Raw genomic sequence first — 25,946 nt, 5'->3', positions numbered from 1 at the left:
GACAGAGTGTATTATTAGTAATCGTTTCATTAGTATGATTGCTTTAGAAAAATGCAGTGTGGGTTTACCCCCGCATGTCGGGCTAAAGGGGGATCCATCTATGTGCTGAAGCCTCTGGTTAGCTAACCGCGCTGCTCGTCTTTATTGTGGATATAACCTCAGTGTATTTGACTGTCGGACATGTGTTCTTGTAACATATGTGGAGAAAACGTTCAGTCTGTAAAAGCATACGTTTTGCATTGCAAACTGCACCGCAATGAACCCCGATATATTTTTTAAATGTGTTGGAACAAGTTGTAAGCAGGTGTTTTCAGGCTATACAGCTTTAAAGTCGCACTTCTATCATCACCACAATAGTGCACCAACCTCAGGATGTGACATTAACGCCATTAAAATGCACCGTCTCACTTTGTGAACTCCAGTGTGAGGGAACAAAATGGTTGGTTGCTCACTTAAAGGAGCACATAGCAGAGGGGCGTCAGGTAGCTTGCCCAGTGAGAGGATGCAAAAGTGTGTTCACTGCAAAAACATCTTTTACTTCTCACATGTCCAGAAAGCACAGACAGTGGCCAGAAAATGTGATTTGTGCATCAATCTCAGATACACACTGTGAGAGTCCTACTACAACTGCCACCATACAGGAACCTGCCAGTGTGTCAGATGGTGAAGACACTGTAGGGGATGAGTCTAATTTCAGCGACCTGTATCTGAGAAATATATGTATGTTTTAAATGAAACTACAGGGACAGCATCTTCTTCCAGTGTCTACCAATCAAAACATTGTTGAAGAAATGCAGAATATACATGAGTTGGGACAGACATATACTTTGATTCGACTGAACTTGCTTCTAAAAGATATGTTGGTTTCAGATGAAGACTTTGTAAAAATCAGTGACACAATTAAACAATCTGACCTGTTTACAGCTTGCTACACAGGGCCCATGAGAACTGCTTACTCGAGAACCCAGTGCTTTAAAGACATGTTTTCATTGTGGAGCCCAAAAAAATTGTGTTGTGCAGAGATGAGAACAGTACAGAGAAGTGTGCCTATTATGTTCCTGTGCTAAAAAGTTTAAAGGGTATGCTGGAGTCCAGTTTTTGGCAGGGGCTCATTTCAGTGGATCCTAATAATGTTTCCAAAACAGATGTTCTCTCTGACAGTTGTGATGGTAAGGTGTTTATGTTGAACACATTTTTTCAGGAAAACCCAAGCTGTTTCAAGCTGGTTTTATAGCAGGATGCATTCGAAGTTGTGAACCCATTGGGTTCTGCAAAAAAGAAGCACAAGGTTTTGGCTGTGTACTTCTCTCTACTCAACATGCCCGCCCATGTACGATCAAATGTTGACCACATGTAGCTGTTTTATTGTGTTCAGAGAAGGATTTTAAGGAATTTGGCCATGCATGCCAAGGTTTTTTTCTGAACTGCTTACTGATCTGAAAGAACTGGAGGAAAGTGGGATAACAATGGGAGATGAACTTGTAGTAAAGGGTGCTCTCTACTGCATTGCTGGGGACAGCCTGGGGTCTCATACCATTGGTGGTTTCACAGAAAATGTCAGTTCATCTCAGTACTTCTGCAGATATTGTCTGATTTCTCGAACTGAATTTCAGGGTGCTGATCCTAACATCTGTGGACTGGAGCGGACTCCAGAAACGTACAGATCTGCCATCGAACAGCTGGAGTCAGAGGATGCTCCACAAGTACAAGGGATAAAGTTCAGGTCAGTATCTAATACTCTACAAGATACTAATACTACAAAACTTTGATGTGTGTTCACCTGGCATGCCCCCCTGTCTCGGTCATGACATCTTCGAAGGTGTCCTCTCATGCGATGTTTACCTGAAGTACTTCATCAGCCAAAAAAAATTCACCTACACAATTTTGAACAGGCTAATCAAGCAGTTGAAATACAAAGCAACGGATGTTTACTCCAAACCTTGTGAGGTCAGTCCTCAAACACTGAAACTGAGTGGACATGCTGTCCAAAATTGGAACTTCTTGAGATTGTTGCCTCTGATAATTGGAGACAAGGTGCAGAACCCCTAAGATAATGTGTGCCAGTTAATTTTGCAGCTTAAGGACATTGTTGACCTGATTTGTGCTCAGCAGATTTCCAAGGCTCAGGTCGCCTATCTGGATGTTCTCATCCAAGAATATTTGGAAACCAGGAAGGCACCATTTCCAGATATCAACTTGAGACCTAAACACCATTATTTGTGGCATTATCCAGGACTGATCCTGAAATTTGGCCCACTAATCAGGGTATGGACTCTGTGTTTTGAGAGCAAACATAGTTACTTCAAAAGATGTACAAGGCATCTGAAGAATTTCAAAAATCTGTGTTCGACTCTTTCAGAGAGGCATCAGATGTTTCAGGCCTTTCTTTCCGCTGGGTCCGTGAGTCCTCCACCCTTGCAAATAAAAGATGCCTCACCATTTTACTCAGAACTTTACAGTGAACAAATTAAAGGCACAATCCTACATTTTGGCTTCACTGAAAGAAATACAAAAATTCCTGTTGATGTGCAGTATAATGGGATAATTTACAGGAAGGGCAAGTTTGTTGTCACTAAGAATGATGATTCAGTGGAGTTTGGTGAAATCATCCTCATTCTCGTGAAAGATGATTTTGCACTTCATTTTCTGATGAGAGTGTATGATGGACGCTGTAAAGGACACTGGAAGATTAGAATGCAGACTTGTCAGTGAACTGATTGACATGTGGCCTTTATCATATTATATGGACAACAATGGATACCAGATTGTCCCATTGAAGCACAGTCTCTTGTCACACTAAACCAGTAGGTTAGATGTTGAACTGTCTCTTTTGTGTGTCTTAACAGATATGGCTGAATCACAGATGATAAGCAATGCTGTAGTAGCAGCGCTTCCGGATCTTCCTGATCAAGTTGTCAAGTCAGTAGAAGATACTTTGAAGGTGCTTGGTGCTGTAACAACAGATGATTAACAATACATTACAGAGGGAGACTTGCTGCCAGTATTGAAGCCCATACAAGCCAGAAGACTGGTTGCTGCCTGGGCCCAAAACAGTGATTGTAAAACATTGCCACCACAACACAGCACACTTCTCTTATAGGGCTGAATAAGTAATTTCATTTTTAATTTAATTTTTTTAAAATCATATCTAAATGCAATCGGTCAATATAAAGGCAATAATGTTTGAGAATATTTTGCAGCCCTACTATCTAGAAATTTATCAGTGTGCTACATTCTGTTACAGAGTAGAAAAACATTAAAGGTTTAATGATTTCAAATCTCTTTTGTTGTACTTTTACAGAGTCGTCCACTCCAACTCCAGCCCTGGCATGTTCCTCTCCAGGGTCTCTCCTTTCCTCTCCCTCGCTCTCCCCGGTCACTCCCTCACCAGCATCATCCACAGCTACATCATCATCATCAGGAAGCTGTTATTAACGTGCACAAAACTGGGTAGACACTTTTCAGATACCATGGCAGAAACTCCCTGAGGAGTTAGTACAGAGTTTGGAAAGACAGAAAAGGCCAAGTGCCTGACTACGACGAGAAATGATAGGGATTGTGGTCTCCGAGATGATGACGATTTGTAAGAATCCAACACCACAGAGATAGCAAAAAGGATGGTGGCCAGGTATCCAAAGTCTCTTCAAGATGTGATTGATGGTGATGTTATTGGACTTGGATATCATTCCCTGGCAAAGCAACTCCAGTCAATATTTGAAAATGTCAAACAACCTGACACACCAAAGATAAAGAAACGCAAAGCAGCATCAGATGATGACCCCGTTGAAGTGTCTGCCGAACAAAGAGCAACTGTTCAAGACATATATGGCTGGGTCAACTGGATGCCGAAACATTTGCCACACCCTGAGACTGTGGAGAGTCAGCTAGAAAAAAAAGAAAAAATGAAGACGTTTGAAGAGATGAACTTCAATTCAGATGCTGTGAAAGAATTAATGAAGTCCACCTATTTCACACAGCGTAAAGAGATCAATAATGGTGCAAGCATCCAGAAATTACACCAGGAATGGCCATTTTTGTTTAAGGAAGTCAGTATGGCAGCACACTTCCAAGAACTGACTGGCGTGAGTTTGATTGAGTCCTTCCTTGCCAATGTGGACAAAAAGGGGGCACGTCTCTTGAACTTCTTCAAACGTGTTGATGCACATAAACACAAACATGTTCTGGATGCTCTTCTCAAGATTTAAACTGAAAGAGGTCAGTCCACTGGTTGCTCAGAAGAGGTCATACAGATGAGGCTTCTTTTACTGGCTCATTTTGGTGAGAAGGAAGAGCATCTGTACCATTTTGTCGAGAAGACAAGCCTTGCTGAGGAGGTTCAGATGGAGAGTGTCCTACCAACACCCTGCCTTATTGTGTGTGGTAAGTAAATTGAACCAAACCTGCAAACTTTCTCCACCAGTATAGTAACACCCACTTGTACTCTTGGCTTGTTTACTTTCATGTTAGCTTGTAGCCCACTTTGAGATACTGGCTAACAAGTTACTGGCTTACAAGTTCTGCCAACAGTAGATTGTATGACTCTCATCCTATATTGAAATAAGTACCATTGAATTTCTATTCATAGTTGAAGCCCTTGTCATTAAAGTTGATGTTTTTTTTATCATGTTGTTTATTCTTAGGGTTCTCCTGCTTTGCCGCTGAGACATTTATGTTGGGCATCGACAAAGAGATTGTCAACGACCACATCACTTCCTTCACATCTGCCATCTGCCTGATGTTTGGCAGTTACTACTGCTTCAACGTACACTACCCAGTGGAACTACGGTCTACACTGGAGTTCCTCCAACGGCAAAATTTCTTTCTTTTTATAATATTAGAAAATGCAAGGCATTTGATATCCCACCTGAAGTTGTTCTCTCTCTGTCTTTCATAAAGGTGTTTCTTTTCAATAAATCCAGAGAAAGGCACCAAAGTCGAGTGGAAGAAGAAGAAAAAAGTGTTCTCAGTCAATCCCAGAGTCTTCTCTCTGATCTCAGACCTTGCTGACCATGAGTGGACCTTCCAGTGATGTTGAGGGATGATATGATAAAAGGTACACTGGATGTAATATACACTGCAGATACTGTGTTAGTAACTGAAAGTTTAACAAGATGTATAGTTTTACTAGATAAATTGTCTTGTACAGTTCGTACATGTTCAGCTTTACTACACTGGTAGTTGAGGTAGTTGAGTTGAGGTAAATTTGCTAGTTCCAGGAATGTCTGAGATTAAAATGGCTTTTACAAGTTTTATAAGATACATAGTTTTACTAGATAAATTGTCTGGTACAGTTTGTACATGTTCAGCTTTACTGCACTGGTTTTGTACTTTAAACAAGTTTAGGTAAATTTGCTAGTTCCAGGAATGTCTTATTTCAAATTGTTTTTTATTGAATTTTCAAAAGACTGTAGTGAGGAAAAAACAAAACAGTTTAAACTAAGAGCAAGTAGACACAATTGCATGGATACTGTACATGGGGGGTTGTGGGGAGCTACTGATCTAGGGTGGTTGCATCAAATTCACTTGTAAAGTATTCTAAAAAAAGTCGCTACCAAATTTTTTTGAACCTTTTTACAGAGCCCTGAATTGTGCATCTGATTTTTTCTAGCTTAAGAGACGCCATCACCTCACGGACCCAACGTGAATGGGATGGGGGTGTGGTTGATTTCCAACCAAAAAGGATAAGTCGGCGGGCTAGTAATGTTGAGAATGCTATGAAGTCTGAGTGATGTTTCACAGCCCGCTGTTGCTATGGGTAACCCCGAATACTGAGATAACTGGATCTGGCTCGATTCTTTTTTTATAGATATCAGAAAATGTATTGAAAATCTCTGACTAGAATGTGTGTAGTTTTGAGCATGTCCAAAACATGTGTCCCAGAGTGGCAGGGACCTGGTGGCATCTAATGCAGTATGGATCTGAACTGGGGTATATCTGGGCCAGTCTGGCTCTACAGAGGTGCAGGCGGTTGAGTATCTTAAATTGAACCAGTCCGTGCCTAACACAAATTGAGGATGTATGTACTCTTTTGATAGCTCTTTGCCAGGTTTCCTCAGAAAGCTCCATGTTCAAGTCTTCACCCCACCGTTCTTTCAAATGGTGAAGAGTTACCTTCCATGTCCTGTAAAATATTGTACAACTGAGACACACAGCCTGGTATGTGAGGCTTAAGCTTCAAACATTCATCAAGTGGGCAGGCTGGAGGTTTGTGCGGGAATGATGAAAAATATGTACGAGTGAAATTACGTATTTGAAGGTACATACCTGAAGAAGTGGGGCTTAGGTAGGTTGTACTCCAAACAATCCATTAATAAATAGGTCTCCCACACAATGGAGTCCCTTCCCAAACCATGTCTGAAAAGCTGCATCCAGCAAAGAGGGTCTAAAAAGGGGGTTGGCGGTAAAAGGCATTGACACCAAAGCTTGCGTAAGGCCAAAGTGTTTACGAAATTGGGTCCATATACGAAGAGTGCCTCTCACAATTGGATTGTCTGTATGAGCCCCCACTGCTAATGGTAATGGGCCACACAACATAGATGCTAAGGAGACTGGTGAACATGCTTGTTGTTCCATGAGAGACCAAATTGGACCTTCCCCTTTCACAAAGGTATTGTACCAGACAGTCACTTTATGAATATTGGCTGCCCAATAATAATATAAAAAGTTTGGCAGCGCTAGACCTCCATTTGTTTTGCGTTTCTCCAGTACAGATTTCCGTACACGTGGTATAGTCTTATTCCAAATGAATGTGCTAATATATTTATCTAATTTTTTAAAATATGATTTCGGCAAGAAAATGGGAACTGTCTGGAATAGGTATAGAAATTTTGGTAAAATAACCATCTTAACTGAGTTAATATGACCAGCCAGAGATAATGGAAGCGTTGACCAGCGATTGGTATCCTTCCTAGCTTGATCTATAAGTGGTCTAAAGTTAAATTTAAGAAGGTCTTTATAATGGCGTGTTACCTTGACTCCTAAATATGTTAGTGGACCAGTTATGACTCTAAATTTGCATGAATCAAAGGACATCGCCAATGCTTTACTATTAATGGGGAATAATACACTCTTTGTTAAATTGATTTTATAGCCTGAGGCCAAACTAAATTGTGAGATTGTGTCCAGGCACTTCGGAATAGAATTTTCAGGATTTGATATAAAAAGCAAAAGGTCGTCCGCATATAACGAGACTTTATGGACTTGCCCCTCCTGTTGATTCCCAATATTTCATTGTTTTGTCGCAGAGCTATAGCCAATGGCACAATGGCAAGATTAAATAGAAGAGGGGACAGTGGACAGCCTTGCCTCGTTCCCCTATGGTGGGTGAAATACTCAGAATCGATATTATTGGTCCTAACAGATGCCTGTGGCATAGACTACAGTGTTTGAATCCAAGAAATAAAAGTCGGGCCGAATCCAAATTTGTTTAATGATTTAAAAAGGTGTCCATATTCAATTCGGTCAAAAGCTTTGTGCGTGTCCAATGAAATTACTATCTCTGGAAGTTGGGTCGAGTGTTCAGAGTATACTATATTAAAAAGGCGGTGCAGGTTATGATACAACTGCCTGCCCTTTATGAAACCCGTTTGGTCAGAGTGCACAATAGTTGGTAAAACAGATTCTAGTCGTAGAGCAAGGATTTTTGTAAGTAATTTATAATCACATGTAAGTAGGCTGATTGGTCGGTATGATTCGCACTTGATTGGGTCTTTATCTTTTTTTGGTAGAACAGAAATTGAAGCCTTGGTCATAGATGAAGGGAGCTTTTTTTGTTTTAGCGATTCTGTGTAGACGGAGCGTAGGAGTGGTGTCAGTTTACTGGCAAAAGTCTTATAAAATTCAATAGGGTAGCCATCTGGGCCTGGTGCTTTTCTATTTTTCATGAGTTTAATTGCTTGGCCAATTTCAACGTCAGATATTGGCTCTTCTAGGCTGTACAAACTTCGTCATTAAGGGTGGGCAAGTCCAGATTTTCTACAAAATTGTTTGCATGACAACTCTCCGAACTATATAGGGAGGAGTAAAAATTTTTAAACTGATCATTAATATCTTTCGGGTCTGATTTGATGGTGCCATCAGTGGCTTGTATTCCTGTAATATAATTGACAGCTGAGAATTGGCGTAACTGATGAGAAAGCAGCCTACTCGCACGTTCTCCATGTTCGAAGTGGCTCTGTCTTGATTTTTGAAATTTCTCTTCAGCCTGTGTAGAAGCAAGAAGATCGAACTCTGTCTGCAGTGCAATCCTTTTCTTACGGAGGTCTGTCGATGGTGAGTCAGAGAGTTGTTGATCAACGTCATGAATAAGCGTGGTTAATTCTGTGAAGCGTTTTGACCTGCTTTTGTTCAGTCGAGATGTGTATTCTATTATGTGACCCTTCAAGTATACTTTTAGTGTTTCCCATAAGGTAAATATGCTGGTATCTGGCAGCTGGTTAGTTTCAAGGAAAAAATCGATCTGAGCCGAAATGAAGTCCACAAAGTCCTTTTCTGTTACAAGTGTGGGATTAAGACGCCAGTTGCGTCTTGTGGCTACATTGTTCTGGAGCCAAAGCTCCAGAACAAAGAGCTACCACACCACTGGACTGGTAAAACGTCTTGATAATATGAGCAGATTTGGAGGGAGGGCCTGCTGAGATTTTAGAGCGGTCAAGAGAGGGTTGCAGGACAGTATTGAAGTCTCCTCCTAATATCAAGTAGTGTGTGCCTGACTCTGGGATGCAGCTAAACAGATGCCTATAGAAATCAGGGCTGTCCCAATGAGGGGCATAGATATTGACTAAAACCACTGGAGAATTATACAACCTGCCCTTAACAATAACAAAGCGTCCATTTATATCAGCTACTACTTTTGAAGATACAAACTGCACATTCTTCCCAATCAAGATAGCTGTTCCTCGACTTTTAGAGTTAAATTTGGAATGAAAGACTTGTGATACACAACCTCTTTGTAATCTGGGAATATCTGACGTCGAGAGATGTGTTTCCTGTAGAAATATTACCTCTGCCTTAAGTTTCATCAAGTGGGAAAATACTTTGCTTCGCTTTACGGGGTGATTGAGTCCCCTCACATTCCAGCTTATAAATGCACCCTGCACCCTCCCTCCCTCCTAAGCCATTATGAAGAAACCTGTTCAACATCTTACCTATCGGGGCTGAGGCCCCATAAGAACCTTATGTACCAACAATTTAGCTTAACAGCTGTAACATTTCAAGTCAAGGAGACCTGTTCAGTGTGTGCGCGTTAGTGTCTATATTCATAACCATGAATAGATATGTGTGTGTGTGTGTGTGTGTGTGTGTGTGTGTGCATGCGTACGAGTGTGTGTGCGTGCCCATATGTCCGTGAAGTTGATGATGAATGATGATGAATGTGCCCGAGTCTGTGCAACTGAAACAAAATCAAAATATGTGTAGGTATTACAGTATGAAAGCTCACTAACTAGCCACTTGTTAGCAGGTTGACCTCATGTCATATTACTCCATAAAACAATATCGTAAGAGGATATTATCCATCACCGGTGACCCCAAACAATCATTAATCAAGAAAACCAATATCAGCAGCAGTATATATGAACCAATTTAGTGTTACTGTTATTAGCCTTGGCATTCACAAGGGGTAAATCAAGCTGTACTGTATGACATAACATCCTATAACAGTTGAGGTCAATTGTGTGAAATTTAAACAAACAAAAAACCGGCTAACAGCGACCCTGTTTACTGAAAAAAATAAATGGCTCTACTGTCAGCATCATGGGCTTATTATGTGAAGAAATAAAACATGTCACTATTTGTGTATTACCATCCACAGCTTCACAAAAAAAAAGTTCTTTACTGAACAACCAGACCTTCGCTTACTGTCCAGTTAGAACACTGTAAAGGAAATTATCTTACTGAATAGTTTGATGGCAGAAGAGGAATCAGAAACAACAAAAATATTTCCTAAATAATTTCAATGTCTTTCCTGTCAGCCATACCTGCGTTTTACCTCAGATCGCCATGGCAATCTCAGCATAGACTGGCAGAAGTGTCTGATTCCTGTAGAAATTATGTGTCCGTTGAGAGTTCTTTTACAAACGCTTCAGCTTTGACTGGATCCGTGAAGCTTCTCTGCACTCCATCCCGCGTTGTAATCCTCATTTTAGCTGGGTACCACATCCCGTATTTGACGCCCTCACAACGTTGCAGAAGTTGTCTCACCTGCTTGAATGCAGCCCGCTGCCATGCCACTGACTGTGTGTAATCAGGAAAAATCCGAATCCTGTCACCATGCTTGGAGATGAGATTTTGTGCCGCAAGTGATTTGCGCAGGATCGCTTCTTTTTCCTGGTAATAGTGACACTTGATCACAAAGGCTCTTGGTTGCTGCCCTTCATCCGGAGCTTGTTGGAGGGTGCGGTGTGCTCTGTCTAAGACAGGCGGTTTATCTAGCTTCAGTGCATTCTGTAGTATTCCAGCAACAAATTTAGTTGGACGGGTGCCCTCTTCACATCTTTCTTTGATGCCGAAAATGCGTAAATTGCATCTCCGTGATCTTGCCTCTAAATCTTCTGTTTTTGCCGTGAGACTCACCACTTCTTTCCTCAGCTGGGACACCTGTTGCTCCAGTTCAGTAATGGTGTCAGAGTGACTGTTGGCCGCAGCTTCCAGGCTAGCGGTGCGCTGCTCCAGAGCGTTAGCCCTAGCGTTAGCATGCTCAATGGCCGTTTTCATTTCGTCTTTAACAATGCTTATTTGCTTGCATATCTCGGTGTTCTGAGTCTCCGCTTTCTCATCTATTTTTGCCAGCAGTTCGGCCTTCAAAGACGTAATAGCGTCTAGTATAGCCAGATTGACTGAGTCCGTGTTCTGCAAGCTCTGGGGCCTTGGCACCGCTTCTCAGATCCGGCATCTTGTTTTGTCGAAAAGTTGTAGCAAGATGGTATAAAAACTCGCGTTTTCACCGTCTTTCAATCTGCGCTTTGCTTATAAGACACCCAATCTATCACACAGATGCGTGAGTTGGGCTTCTTGACATAAATAAAGGTTAATATGGGGGAGCTCAGAGACGTGCGTCTACATCTCTCCGAAGCTCAGGAATGTCTTAGATTAAAATGGCAACACTTAACTGGAGGTATACAATTCATATACTTAAAGGAATAGTTCCCTTTAAAGTTAAATTCAGACATTATCTACATACCCTCATGCAGATGAGAAGTCTAGTGTTCATAAATCCATAAAATCCATAATCCATAATAATAATAATCCATAAAACACTAATGGAGTTACAGAGCAAAGCAGCTTTAAGCATTTCTTCCAAAACAACAGAAGTCCATATAGATTAGTGATAAAACATGATAAAAATAATTACGTCTCCAAACTGTTCATCTTAACGGCAGATCTCTAAAAACTTCCATTGCAGAGTTTCGGCAACCACAGCTGCCGGTATTTTACTGTAAAAATAACAATTTTTTTTTTACAGTGTAGTTTTATTTTATGTAAAAATTATATATATATATATATATATATAGATATAGATATAGATATAGATATATATACATTGCAATTTAGTGTTTGTTTATGGTCTAATTTAAGTTGTAAAAAAGTAACAAAAATGTTATTAAATTGACCAAACAGAAGTAAAATCTTGGTCTGTGATACTGTGATATTGTGATTTGGCTAAATATATTACATTCATTTAGGTGTGATTAAAATATAGTACTGAATGTACTAAATTAAAAAATTAAGTTGAGAAAATTTGATAAAATTACCTGTAACAAAATTAGACTATTTTAATTACTTTTCCTTGTGACCCTGTGACAAATGGTGTATGATCTTTATAATAAATTAACTTTTTACTTTGTGTGAATGTAAATTTCTGTCTTAAGTCAAAGGAATATTTTGCTTGACATTACATTACAATTACATTTAGATTTAACTGTAAATATTAGGTTTTTCCAAATAGATAAAATAAATTGTAAGAAAGTAAAAATATGTCGTATGGTCTTTATATTAAAATAACTTTTTACTTTATGTGAATGCAAATGTTTGTCCTTGTTCAAATAAATATTTTTGCTTGACATTAAATTAAAATTTAAGGTTTTAACAAAATCAAATATAGTATTGGAGAAAAACTAATAAATTTAGCTGTAACAATTAGAGATTTTTTTTTTTAAAGTTAGTCCAAAATAAAATTGTTTTCAGTGTACCTTGGACCTTGAAGTATAACGATATCTGTATCTGTTCAGCCAATCAGAATGATCAGTGTCTGTATCAGTACTGGGAATAGCGTGGGTTAGACCTAAAGGGAAGTTATGTTTATAAGCCTGAAATGAATATGGGTCGATCAAAAGTTTCTATTAGGCTTGGGCAGCATTGATTTTTTCATACCTTCCTGGAATTTCACCAGAGTATACAGTGTATGGTGGGATCAGTGTGCAGTGCACTGAACATTGAAACTTTAGTAAAAGGTGGTATAGAGTGAATATAGTCATCAAAACATAATTTTCAAAGTTCATTTCTGCTGACAACCACACAGGTCACAGAAACAATCAACAAGACTCTGACTCTAGATGTGCCGCACCTGAGAAGTAGCTGAGATGTGCCTGAGGAGCCCTACTCACGCCAACAGTGTGGCTGCTCTAACTTGTTAATATGGGTGCCAAAAAAAACCCCAATGGGTTCCACGACGCTCACACGCTGCTCACACATGCAGTGTTAGTCAGCAGACAGCAAGCTGTGAGCTGAGCAGAGGACAGAGTAGCAAAACAAAAGCCTGGTGTGGAAGCTGGACAAATTATACATTAAGTTATGTACATGAAATGCTTGTTGTTAAAGTGTTTAGTCGAGAGGAAACCACTGCAAAGGCAACTTTCTGTGTCTACAAGCCCAACAATTTAGCAAGTTAGCAAGCAGGTAATGTGGAAAATGCAATGGCATAAGAGCATTAGGAATATCCACTATTTACCCAGATATATAAAATAAGGAACAAAAGCTCTATACAACTAAAATTAAATGACACGTCACAACTCATGAACAAGGAGCTTGAACTCATGAATACCACATGAGGAGATGTGTTTATATGGACTCTCCTGGTGAACACAGCAAACACGACTCATCTGAAGGCAGACAGAGCTGTATAAAATAAGGCAGGCCTTTGAGGACCTGCCAATTTAGACCTCTAGATAGAGTCAAACTATCAGCATCTATCTCACATTTCTCCCCAGTGTGATAGCACTGCCACATGTCCTGACCTCAATCAGGAAGTAGACCTAAAAAAACAAAACAACTCTAACAAGTGTAACTTTCATAATGACCAAAAAAAACCTGACAGCAAAGACGCTAAGGGGAAAGAGGCAGACTCACCCCTCCTGCATCCTTCTCCCTGTACTCTCTCCAGGCCTGGCCCGTGTCACTGTAGAGCAGCAGGTATCTGGTGACCCAGTCTAAGCTGTCATAGCGCCCCTGTGTGGCCACAGCCGTTACCTCCATCCGGTCCCCGAGGTCCACCTGGAGCCAGGGCTCCCAGTCTGTCACCCTGGGAGACCAGCCCCCTGCTCCTTTAGGGAGAAGAAAAATGCATGGAGAGGACATTAGTTGAAGGGAAGGACTGTGGTATGTTGTGCTTTTCTTCTCAGTTCCAAGACTCGTACTATCATACTACACAGTATAGCAAAAAACAGATTGAGTTTGTCCCAATATGTAGTATATCAAATGCAGTATGCCAAAAATACAAGGATGTTCTGACACACTCATCCCAACTCTGCTTGTCTCTTGTCTGTGGAATTCTAGTGCAGATCTGCACGCTTTTCTGGCTGTTCTGACCCACAATTCTCTGTGCAGTGGAACATGCGTCACCTCAACTAAGCAGCAAACAGATGACAGCTAAAAGAGGCCAAAATGAAGAATAAAAGTATACTGAGGTAGGGCTGGGCAATTAAGTAATCGCAACCAACATTAAGAACCTCTAACCGCCGTGATATTGTCCATGTCAATTATCTTGGTTATTTTTTAGATTTCAGTTAACACTATACCGACTTTGACTTTAGAATACAGCTAAGTTTTAGACAACCGAGTCGTATGTGCTTCCACGGTGTATCATTATCATGGATCAAACAGCTGATGGTCCCACAGCAGCGAAGTGAGAGAGACAGACAAACAGAGCAGAGTTTCTCCTCACAGCACCAAAGTGTCTGAATGAACCAACAACCAAATATTCATCTGTGGAAAGTATGCTTTTTATGGCTAGAAGAGAGAGTAGGGATGACATGCGGCCAAGGCCCGCCAGTCGCACTTGAACCCGGGGCCGCTGCAGCGAGGACACATTACCACTGGTTATGGGACACACACTTTTCCAACTGAGCCTCCCGGTGCCCCAGTGTTAGTAGAAATTTGTAGAGATTACCAACAACAAAAACAAAAACAGACAATGACAGAGAAATGTGTATGCAGGCTAACATCACTGCTGTGAAAACAGTGTTAGAATCTAGAGTGTACACATTCGTAAGCTAAAAGTTAAAATACATAAAATGCAAAGTAAAAACAGCAGAGTTCTAGGGGTTGATTTCCCTCTCTTGCAAGCTCAGCAAAGGTTCTGGGCACATTATACTTTGTTCTGATTGTGAGCAGACTACATGCAACAGTACTTTGTGAGAGCAGCCGCAGTACCTATTAAAAGTAAAAGATATAACGGATATAGTATATGACCCTGACTCTCCCTTCTTTCAGAGGCAAAGACCACTGTGGTCCTGATGCATGCAGGGGGAATATTTGTGAATAGGACGCTTTCAGTAGAGGCAACAATGGTCACCAGAGTGGCATTGCTCTGCAAAAAGCTTTGACTTTTTGGAACATGCAGTGGGGTTTAAGGAATTTATAGAATTACTGTCCTTTTCCAGGACCAGCCAAAACTTTTTTGGTTGGTAAGGTTTTGTTTTTTGTCATCTGTGTAGCTACAGCGAGGTCTTTGCAGCTAACCTTGTCTCACAGCCATCAGGCCTATAATGTTAACACATTCAAAATTGGTGTTGACACGTGTAGCAGTCACTCAGTATTTGGTACTGGCTGTACTTTCCTCTTCAATGTGTTGTAGGTGGATGTCACAGTTCTAGAGGGCAGATATTGCTACAGTCCTTTGGCAAGATGTTTTGAAATCTAAATAGTTTCTGTATCCTGGGAGATACATTGTCCAGATGAGGGTATAAAATCAGCAATAATCAATCACAGCTATACTTTCAACTACAGATAATCAATAATATAAAGGTCTGAAACATTTGCTGTTTATTTTTTTATTAGGGGCCCTAATAAAAAAATAAACAGCAAATGTTTCGAATGGTGCGAGGACCCTCTTGGAATGCAAGGAATTATTAGGGCCCGAGCACCGAATGGTACAAGGACCCTCTTGGAATGCAAGGAATTATTATTATTATTAGGGCCCGAGCACCAAACGGTGTGAGGACCCTCTTGGAATTCAAGGAATTATAATGATTAGGGCCCAGGCACCAACTGCCGGGCAGCCGCAAAGGCCCTCTTGAAACTGAAGGAATTATTATTAGGGCCTGAGCATCGAATGGGTGCGGGGACCCTATTGGATTCCAAGGAATTATTTCAAGGAATTACTTTCGTTTACATTAATGAAGCACCCCAAGATAAAATAAAAAAGTCTCTTGTACCCAACAGGAAGTCGGCCATTTTGATTTGAAGTTGCACTTTAAGTGTGTTTTTGGCCATTTTCAGGGGTCATATTTTTTACATCTTCTCCTACAGATTTCATCAGATCGACCTCCAATTTTACACATCCTATCAGAAGGCCTGGGACATCAAAAGTTATTAAATGCGTGAGTTTTGGTCACACCTTGTGGTTGTTATTGGGCCAAACATTTCCATGTCTCGCCATGAACCAGGAAGTGAACAGGAAGTAGTTTATAACTCTGAGGTACATGGTTCAATCTACACCAAACGTCACATGTTTGATGACAGTCCCATTCTGAACACATCTACATGATAACCCTTACCATTTCTTATAGCACCATCTACTGGCAACAGGAAATGGCATGAAAACCACGTCTTTTGATGTATGTCTCGTACAGATTTCACCCAATTGACTTCAAATGTGGTCCATGACACCTGAAGACGTGACATAAAAACTGATTTAAAAAATTGAGGTTTCATAGCACTATGTGGACGTGGCTTGGTTTCAAACTCTGATGTTTCGCCATGGAAAAAAGGATGTTGTTGTAACACACCCAAACATCATCCGGTCTGCCCAAAACTCCTCATGCTTGATAAGAGTCCTGACCTGAACACATCTGCATGGTTCATTTGAGTTATCATCATAGCGCCTTCTACTGCACCACCTACTGACAACAGGACATATGATGTATAACAATATCATCATATGATATGTAATAAGTAGTGCTGGGCATAGATTAATTTTTTTAATCTAGATTAATCTCACTGCAATCCTGTAGTTAATCTAGATTAATCTAGATTAAAATTATAGATTTGAATTTTGCCAAAGACATTCAAAATAATATCTATCTATCTAAATGATGAAAATGCATCACAAACTGCTTGAGAAAGATGTTCTACTATAATATTTGGTAAAGAAAAATAATGTTCCATAAGATTTACTTTGGTGTTTAACTTTTTTTTATTTTGTTAAACACAGACATTTAGGAACACAGGTTCTGTCTCCATGTGGAAAAAGCTTTTTCCTGCTAACTGGAATGAACAGCAGAGGGCGCAGCCTCTGATAACATGACCCTAACTGAACTGTGGGCCTACATTAGAGGTCATGAAGAAGACCATTAACAGTCAGCAGCTTTGTGACACGGCTTGAGCCAATCACTCCAGTCACTCAGGCAGACCAGCTTCCGCCTTGTTCACGCCCCCTCCGCGTAATTCGACCAGGTATACATCCGCGCTACAGTGAAATTGGTGCCTTGCTCACTGTATAGACCCAACTTAATGAATAGTTTATTGCGCGATAATTTCCCGCGTTAACGCAGCACGTTAACGCCGTTAACGGCCCAGCACTAGTAATAAGTGATTTTGTGTTGTCTCCAGGGCCACCTAGTGGTTTTAGGAAGTACTACACTGTGTGAAATATCTCACTCAATGGTCCAAACTTTCTTCATGCATTTTCTGACTGTCACTACAATTAAAGATTGGGGCGGTTGGAGTTGATGAAAATTTGCAGAGTTATCAGAAGTTTATATTTTAGTGGTTTTCTGGTTGGGTGTGAAAAAATGACTCAGTAGCGCCACCTATAAAATTTAATTTTTATTTTGTTTAACGGTGTGGAAGTTATGGGGCCGAGAAATTTTCATGTGTAGTGGCCAAACAGGAAGTAGTTTTTGTCTCAGTCATGCATGATCTGCATGAAACTTCACGTTTGATGAACACATCTATATGACAATTTTAAGTGATCGTGAGAGTGCCACCTACTGGCACAGGAAAGACAAAGTTTCACACTAAGAGGTCCAGCTACTAGCAGGTTGACTTGATTAATCTCGAAATTGTGTCAAAAATTATAAAGATGTTGGTCATGATGCAAAATGAATATTGTGCGTTTTCGTTGAATGGTGTTTACGTGACGCCACGGCGAATTTCGATGTTGCTACATGACATCAAAAACTTTCATAACTTGACTCCAGATGGTCGGATCTGAACAAAATTTCACACATTTAATGATAGTCCAGGCCTGAAGACATCTGCAGTGGAATTTTGAATCACAGTCATCATTTGAGAGGCAAGGCATGCACCAAAACTAACTTAGCACACCCATCAGAAGTCCTAAAATGTGATATTTTATATGATTTTGTTTGCTCTGATGTGCCAAAATGGCTCTGTAGCGCCCTACAGATTTCAACAAAGCAGCCTCTGTGGTACATTTCACCTAGAGTTACAAAACTTGGGAGGCATGTGTAACAGCCCAAGACCTACAAAAAAGCCTCTGGACCCATACCCTAAAACCAACAGGAAGTTGGCCATTTTGAATTGAATGTGCAATTTTGGCATATTTTTGGCCATTTTCAGGGCTTGCAATTTTTTGATCTTCTACAGATTTCATCCGATTGACTACAAAAGTTAAACATGCTCTCAGAAGGCCCTGGACATCAAAAGTTATTACACTTGTGAGTTTTCATCACACCGTGTGGCCGTTAATGGGCCAAACATTTCCATGTCTTGCTATTAATCAGGAAGTAGTTTATAACTCTGAAGGACATGTTCCAATCTGCACCAAACTTTACATGTTTGATGACTGTCTTTTCCTGAACACATCTACATGACGACCAGTACCATTAGTAATAGCACCCCCTACTGGCAGCATGAAATGTCATGGAAATTACATGCTTTCTTCTTTGATGGAATGCTCCTGCAGATTGTATACGATTGACTTCAAATCCGGTGACAAAACCTTTAAGACCTTAATGATGCCTCCTTCTGAAGTTTAGGTTTACGATGAAGGCTGTTGCCATGCAGACCAGTGGTTGCTGCCAAAGAGGAAGTTGTCGTAACTTCACTTTGCGTTGACCGATTGGCCCAAAATTTCACAGTTGTGATCAGGCTGCAGTACTGAACACATCAACAAGTCATTGAACTTTCATACTCACTGCGCCACCTACTGGCAACAGGAAGTATGGCAACAAACACAAACTACAAATGATGATAGATTTTGTGTGTCCAGTGGAAGTAATTCAGCATGTGGAATATTTCACTCAAGGGTCCAAACCTTTTCCAACTTTCACTGACATGGATGATTGCATCACTCAGAGCCCTGCCAGTAGCCTGATGAGGCTACCGCCCTAAACACATCTGTATAACAATATTCAATAGTCATGATACTGCCACCTAGAGGCCACAGGAAATAACATTTTTTATACTTTTATCAACTTGGCCTACAGAATTAATTGGATCCCATTGAAATTCTGTCTGTATGAGCTTAAGACGTTCCCGGAATTTGTCTCTCCTCCGCTGCCAGCTGGAAGTACTACACTATGTGAAATAGCTTACTCCAGGGTCCAAATTCTTTGTGTATATTATCTGACTGACCACAGTGAAGATGGTAGTGTAAAAACATTAAGTGTTTTGTTTCCAAATATTTATAGGTTGTTTGTTCAAAGATTAGATTTGTTTCTATCGTTAAAAACATTTTGTATGTAGATAACATTTGTTGTTTTTTTTTTTTTTTTTTTTTTTTTTGTATGCAAAACATGACAGAAAGTCACTAATTACCTGTTTAGAAAATATTTAAAAGTTGGCACATGAATCAATCAAAAGGGGAAAAGTGTCAATTTTATACCTTAAATTGGCAATGTATCTAAAGAGATACAAATTGTAATTTGGAAATTAAAGGTCATATTTTGAAAAATAAAATGTTAAATTTGCCTGATCTGTGCTGCAGGAAAGAGCCCCACTTGAGATTACCTGTGGGGGGGCCTGATGCATTTGCATTACAGTTCTGTTCCAACACCAAAATAGCTTGACTCGGTCTTTAAACCTGTTACCAAATTTTGGATAATGTTAGCTGTGTGATGTCAACCTTTGTTCCTGTACTGTATGTGATTCTGTCCTGGGCACAGCAGCAATCAAGGCAAAGAGAGGCTGAGCAGAACAAATCACTATGCACAGCTTGATTGTAATGAGATTTTACCAGTTTTAAATGGTCAAATTTGCAGTTAAGTTGCAGTGATTGGACAAAATTGCAGAGTCATGCAGAATTCACAGGGATTGGCTGAATTTGTGTCAATTGTTGCGATTGCAACATCAGAAATCCTGGAGTCATCCTATCACTTTCATAAGTGTATTGAATCAGATATGTTCAGGCAGGATGTTTCCTCATTTAAGATCCTGGTGTGCTGATGGTAGAAGCTCTTTCTGGGCCTCACAGTGCTGCCTGCTGTATCCTGTGACTTCTTCCCAAAATCAGCAGAAGAAGCAGGAGAAAAAGCAGTTATCAGAGTAGGTGAGATCTCTAATGATTCTCCTGACCTTATTCTTGCAGTGTCTGGTGTAAACATCCTTTATGCAGGTAAAGCAGCACCTACTATGTTCAGCTGAGGGAAACTCTCTTTGCAGGACCTTGTGATCCTGGTAGGTGCTGTTTCCACACCAGGCAATGATGTTCCCTGTCAGGACGCTCTTGATGGTTCAGGAGTAGAAATTCCTCAGTATTTGAGGGGTTGCCTGGAATTTCCTCAAGCATCTGAAGTGTAAAGCCTCTGGATATGTGGTTATTGGGGGGGTGTAGTTACTTTGTCGCTTCTTCTCACCATCATCTCCTTAGTTTTGCTAATGTTCAGCAGTAGGTTGATGTCCTGACACCAGCAGGCCAGGTCCTCTACTATCTGTTATCTGTGATCAGGCCCACTACAGCTGTGTCCTCAGCAAAGCCGATAATGGGGGCTTGCCACAGTATGCTTCTATGCCTCACTTCACGACTCGAAGAAGGTAGAAGGTAGATTTATTGGTAATTTTTTAAACAAATTTTTAAAAATGAAATTACAATTGTCCTTGAAGGATGAGTTGATTAAAATTAGCAGTATATTAGCAGTAATATTAAGATTCCATCGGGTTCCTTAGGTATGTTGCTGCTGATTGCATCATTCAATTCCTGCAGTGCATTTTTTGAAATTGCATCAGAGACTTGCATCCTTATGGCTCCTAACAGGGTCTGCCAATCCAGTGCAATAGCTTGATCCGGGATGTTAGTGGTAACCATGTCTCTGCGAAGATGTGTGCAGAGCAGTCCCCAATATCCTGTTACTGAGTGAGCCTCAATGGCATCTCATCCACTTAATTCTCCTACGACTGGACATTAGTCAGAAGAAGGCTTGTTAGAGGAACAGCTCTCGGTCCAAGTTGGGTCAGCCTTGCCCTGATGCTGACTCCCCTCCCTCACCTTGTCCAACGCTTTTGGTTTTGTTTCTCCCCTCTGGTTTGACTGGCCGCTGGGCATATGCGGTTTGTGGGGATCCTTTCATGGTCTGCTGCATTCAGTCCAAAACTCACACAATTTTTCCCGATGTTAATGGGTGCTTCTCTCTCGTTGAAAAGTTGTGCTTCAGCAGAAGGGGCCATGGATTGGAAAAAATAGAAATATATAGCAAAATATAGCAAAGAAGTAGCAAGGATTTAAGGAGCTACAGGATGCTACATCTAATGTGCTGCCATCCTCATAATATAACATTAGAAATTTTGCCTCAACATTTAAAAACAGAGACTGTGTAAGAGTTATCACTTTGTATGAGCTCCATTGAACATCACTATAATTAGAGCAGGAAGACATCTTCCTTTTGAAAATGGGCATACAAACGGATGAAAACACACCTTTTAGCATGTAAAATGTCTGAACATGGTCTATTCTACTTACCATCTCTTCCATTGAGCTTGGCATTGTGAGCAACATAACTTATGGAGGACTGTGAAGAACTCTGGAAAGATGAATGTGGTAACATGGACACCAGTGGACTGTTGCAGCTATCTGGGAGAGAGGAGAAAAATAAATTGTGAGCATTTTTAAACTGACACCAGAATTTCAGTAAATAAAATACATCAGGACTTTGATGTGTCAGACATGATGTGAGATTTTAATGCTATTATGTTCCAGCCATGCATGGGAAGGTCATGGTCAGGTCCACTGTGTTAGTTTGTTTGCAGCATATTGGAATGCTTCCTGGAACATCCAGGTCATGAATGAAAGAACAAGTACAGTTATTCACATTTGTTAAGAAATTTTAAGGATTTCATAACAAGTTTTGTGTATGTGTATGTGTGTGTTCACGTTCAGGTTCAGGTTCTTTATGTGTACCCTTAGGTAGATTTGGTTTATGGTATATAGTGCAAGGCATCCATTCAACACAGCTGTCAGACAACATACAGAATAAAAACATGACAGAATGATAAAAAGATACAAGATAAAGGATAAAATGATAAAATATAAAAAGCAGATAAAACAATTAAAGCTCCCCAGTGCTAATCAAAGTGTTAAACATGTAATAAATACCAGTAAAAACACTAACTACAGAAATCAAACCTTAAACCTTAAAAACAATCTAAAAACTGCAAATAAATCAATCATAAAAACAGGCTCCCAAATGATCATGCGCAATATACAATCTTCCCACAGCTTGTTCACCAGTGTGATGGCATCTGGAACAAAACTGTTTTTATATCACTTAGCTTTATACTTTGGGACTAAAAACCTCTTCCCAGAGGGGAGAAGCTGAAACTCACTGCGCAAAGGGTGCAGGTCATCATTTAAAATGGCATTGGCTAACCACTATAACTCTCTGGTATACAGGGAAGTAGGGTTCAGCTGGGGCTCACCGATCAGCTTACTGACCATTTTACAATATGATTTAAGGAGTTCCTGTTCTTTATAGAAAGACTTCCAAACCATGACACCTCGGAGGAGATAAAACCAATTCAATAAAAAAATGATAAAATAAGATGATCATGGTTTTATCAGTATGTAAGTAGAACAATTTCCTCAGACAGTGGAGTTGCTTGTTTCCATTTTCACACACAGCTGGTCAGTTTTCCTCAAAGTTCAGTTTTGAGTCAATGACAGCCCCATTTGTAAGAGTCCACACATTGCACTGTTTGGTCTTTAATGGTTGTGACATCATGGGTGTGAACATGTTCTCTAAAATATAAATTATATGCTTAGTTTTGGATATGGCCATGGCCACTTTCATAATTCTGGAGTAGACTTACAATAACAGAGTAATCCGAATACTTTATAATGGTCCTGCTTTCATATTTGCTACAACACATTTGTTTAGAGGATGAATAATAAGAGTGAAAGCACACATCCTTGTAGGGAGCCAGCAGAGGAATGGAATGTGCTCCTCTACTGTGTGTGTGTGTGTGTGTGTGTGTGTGTGTGTGTGTGTGTGTGTGTGTTAATCACATTGATCACATTAAGTTAAATAGCGGAGACAAATATACGGAAATGTAATGTAATGAGCGAATAAACACTCAACATTGACATATAACTTCTTTTTTATTATTTCAGGAACCTTTATCTGCAGAAAATAGTAATATATATAGTATATAATCTAGTAATATATAAACTGTAACAGATAAAGTGAACAATCTTTTTAGAGCTCCTCCTGAGCTCCTCCGTAATTCGAAATGCATACACACAGACTCACACTCGCTGGATACGCTTAGCGGCCAGCAAGATGAGGAACATTTGCACCTCCTCGAGCGACCATGGTATGATCTTTCTGGTTACCATTCTGGGAAAAAAAAATTATACAAAACTGCAGCTGCTTTGCTGTTTGCGCTGTTCAGTGTATTCTGTGTGTGGCGCACATAGATGACACAGTGCCAATTCTGTCTGACCAATCAGTGGTCTACAGTGTTTCCCATCACCATTTAGCACCTCATAGTACCCGTTTTTTGGAACCATAGAAGAGCAGGTACTAAAAAAGGTAGTACCAGGAACCAGGTACTTTTTTCTAATAGAAAACCAAAAAAGGCGTATGTAATGGTAGGACTGTTAGACTACACGTCCCATAATGCTTTGCGCCTATGGGGGGGCACTTCCTGGTTTTGTATGAATACAGGGGTTCGACAGAAGTCCAGCGAGTCCCGTGTCGTTATTATACATGGTGTCAGAAGCGGCGAACTGCAAGTCTCCGCGGTATTTTCAGGTGCAGTATAGGGCAGTAAACTGGCGGAAGAAGTTTTCGTGCAGTTTTTGACCGAAAATGACCGGCAAAAAGACAACGGCAGATCGTAGCTAGCTGCTAGCGTACGAGCGTTGCTAGCATACGGCCCCACTTGGCACATGTTGGCGGCAGAGGGAGAACTGCAGGGAGACGGCGCATCAAGTTTGGATTCTGAACGTGAGGAGACGAGGGATTCAGCAACGGCGATGGCGACCACTGTGCAGTTAACTCCCCCAGAGCCATTTGACTTTTCATGTCCGACAGATTGGCCAAAGTGGATCAGAAGATTTGAAAGGTTTCGTATTGCAACTGCTTTGGACAGTAAAACAGAGGAATATCAGGTGAATTCACTGTTATACACAATGGGAGATGCTGCTGACGATGTTTTAGCAGTTTTGCCATTAACTGCTGAAGACAAAAGGAAATATGAAGCTGTTAAAGCAGCGTTTGAGAAGCACTATGTGGGAAAATATAATGTGATCTTTGAGAGGGCACATTTTAATTCCAGACGTCAACAGGACGGTGAGAGTGCCGAATCATTCATCACAGCTGTACACAAACTTGCAGAAAACTGTGGATTCTGAGTGCTTAAAGATGAACTCATAAGGGACAGAATTGTAGTTGGCATAAAGGACAAAAGACTTTCAGAACAGCTACAACTGGACTCAGAGTTAACACTTCCTAAAGCCATACAGAAAGTCAGACAGAGTGAAACTGTAAAGAAGCAACAAGCAATATTACATAACAGCTCCGTTGAAGACAAAACACTGAACATGGACATTGTAAGGATGAACATGAAAAAAGGAAGAACTCAGACATGACAACAGTTAAAGAAGGGACAAAAGCCAGTTCAGCAGGTCGAAAAAGAGTGCGGCCGCTGTGGTCGTAAGAACAGACACTCGTGGAAAGACTGCCCAGCGAGAGAGGTACAGTGTAGAAAATGTCAGAAAAAGGGACATTTTGCTGTAGTTTGTTGCAGTACTGAAGCTGCAGGATTACGGGAAGTCACAGAAAATCAAGACGACACAGACGGTGAGGATTGTGTGTTCCTGGGAGAAGTAGGCACAAACACATCAGAACCCTGGGTTGCAAAGGTAGAACTGAATGGGACAAAAGTGGAGTTTAAACTTGACACTGGGGCAGATTTTATGTCTATTCCAGAGAAACTGTACAAACCCAAAAGAGACGAATAGCTGCAGAAACCCAAAAAGAAACTTTTAGGGCCAGGCAACCACCCACTCAAAGTTAAGGGCTGTTTTGGGGCACAGTTGGTAGCGAAAGGATGCAGTACATCACAAGAAGTCGACCTGGTGTCAGGCCTAGTGCAGCCACTGTTAAGCAGACCAGCCTGTGAGGAATTGGGGTTAGTGTACAGAGTAGACACAGTCAAGGAACCTTAGACAGATTTCAGAGCAGCGTACCGAGATGTGTTTCAGGGTTTAGGCAAGCTGAAAGAGCCTTACCACATAGAATTAGAACAGGGAGCCATACCAATAGCTCTCTCTGCCCCACGACGCATTCCCCAGAGATGCAGTGAGAGAAGAGTTAAACAGAATGGAAGCGATGGGAGTTATTTCTAAAGTCACTGAGCCTACGGAGTGGTGTTCAGACATTGTTGTCATTCCCAGACCAGACAAAAAGCCACCCAGAATATGTGTAGATCTCACACCTCTGAATACATCAGTGAAAAGAGAACGCCTTATCCTCCCAGCAGTGGATCAAACACTGGCTATGATGAAAAACGCTAAAGTGTTCACAAAGCTGGATGCCCGTTCCGGATTTTGGCAAATACCTCTCACACCAGAGTCACGGTCCCTCACAAAATTCATCACGCCTTTTGGGAGGTATCAGTTCAACCGCCTTCCCTTTGGCATAGCATCAGCACCAGAACATTTCCAAAGGAGAATGTCACAGATGCTGGAGGACTTTGATGGAATAGTCTGTCATGCTGACGATGTGCTTGTATATGGTAGAGACAGACAGGAGCATGACCAAAGACTGCATCGTGCGCTCCAAAAGTTCCAAAAGGAGGGCCTCATTCTCAACGAGAAGTGTGAGTTTGCCAAGGAAGAAATCATGTTCGTTGGACACAAAGTTTCAGCGAAAGGCATTGAGGCTGACCCTAACAAGGTAAAAGCGATCCAGCAGCTGCCACAGCCCAAGTGTGTGGAAGATGTACGGCGTCTCATGGGCATGGCTAATTACCTTGCTAAGTTCATGCCACGGTTGGCCACGATAACCACACTGCTTAAGGAGCTTCAAAAAGAGAGAAATGAGTGGATA

The 25,946-nt window shown here is 40.8% G+C and overlaps 1 protein-coding gene across 1 annotated transcript in view; it reads right to left on the bottom strand.

The window, feature by feature from the left end:
* LOC121949058 (contactin-associated protein-like 5) overlaps positions 1-25,946 on the bottom strand; it is a 362,843-nt gene that overhangs the window by 230,692 nt on the left and 106,205 nt on the right. Inside the window, exons 2-3 of the mRNA XM_088082827.1 lie at positions 21,356-21,466; positions 13,345-13,538 (exon numbers count right to left, since the gene is read on the bottom strand). Of these exons, the coding sequence (XP_087938953.1) occupies positions 13,345-13,538; positions 21,356-21,466 (305 nt within the window). The remainder of the gene's footprint in view (positions 1-13,344; positions 13,539-21,355; positions 21,467-25,946) is intronic.

This window comes from Plectropomus leopardus, chromosome 10 (genome assembly GCF_026936395.1).
Source record: "Plectropomus leopardus strain MGB_pleo_1.0 chromosome 10, ASM2693639v1, whole genome shotgun sequence".
Classification (NCBI taxonomy): Eukaryota; Metazoa; Chordata; class Actinopteri; order Perciformes; family Serranidae; genus Plectropomus; species Plectropomus leopardus.
Note: the sequence above shows the minus strand (reverse complement) of the source record. Positions and strands in the feature narration are given on the sequence as shown.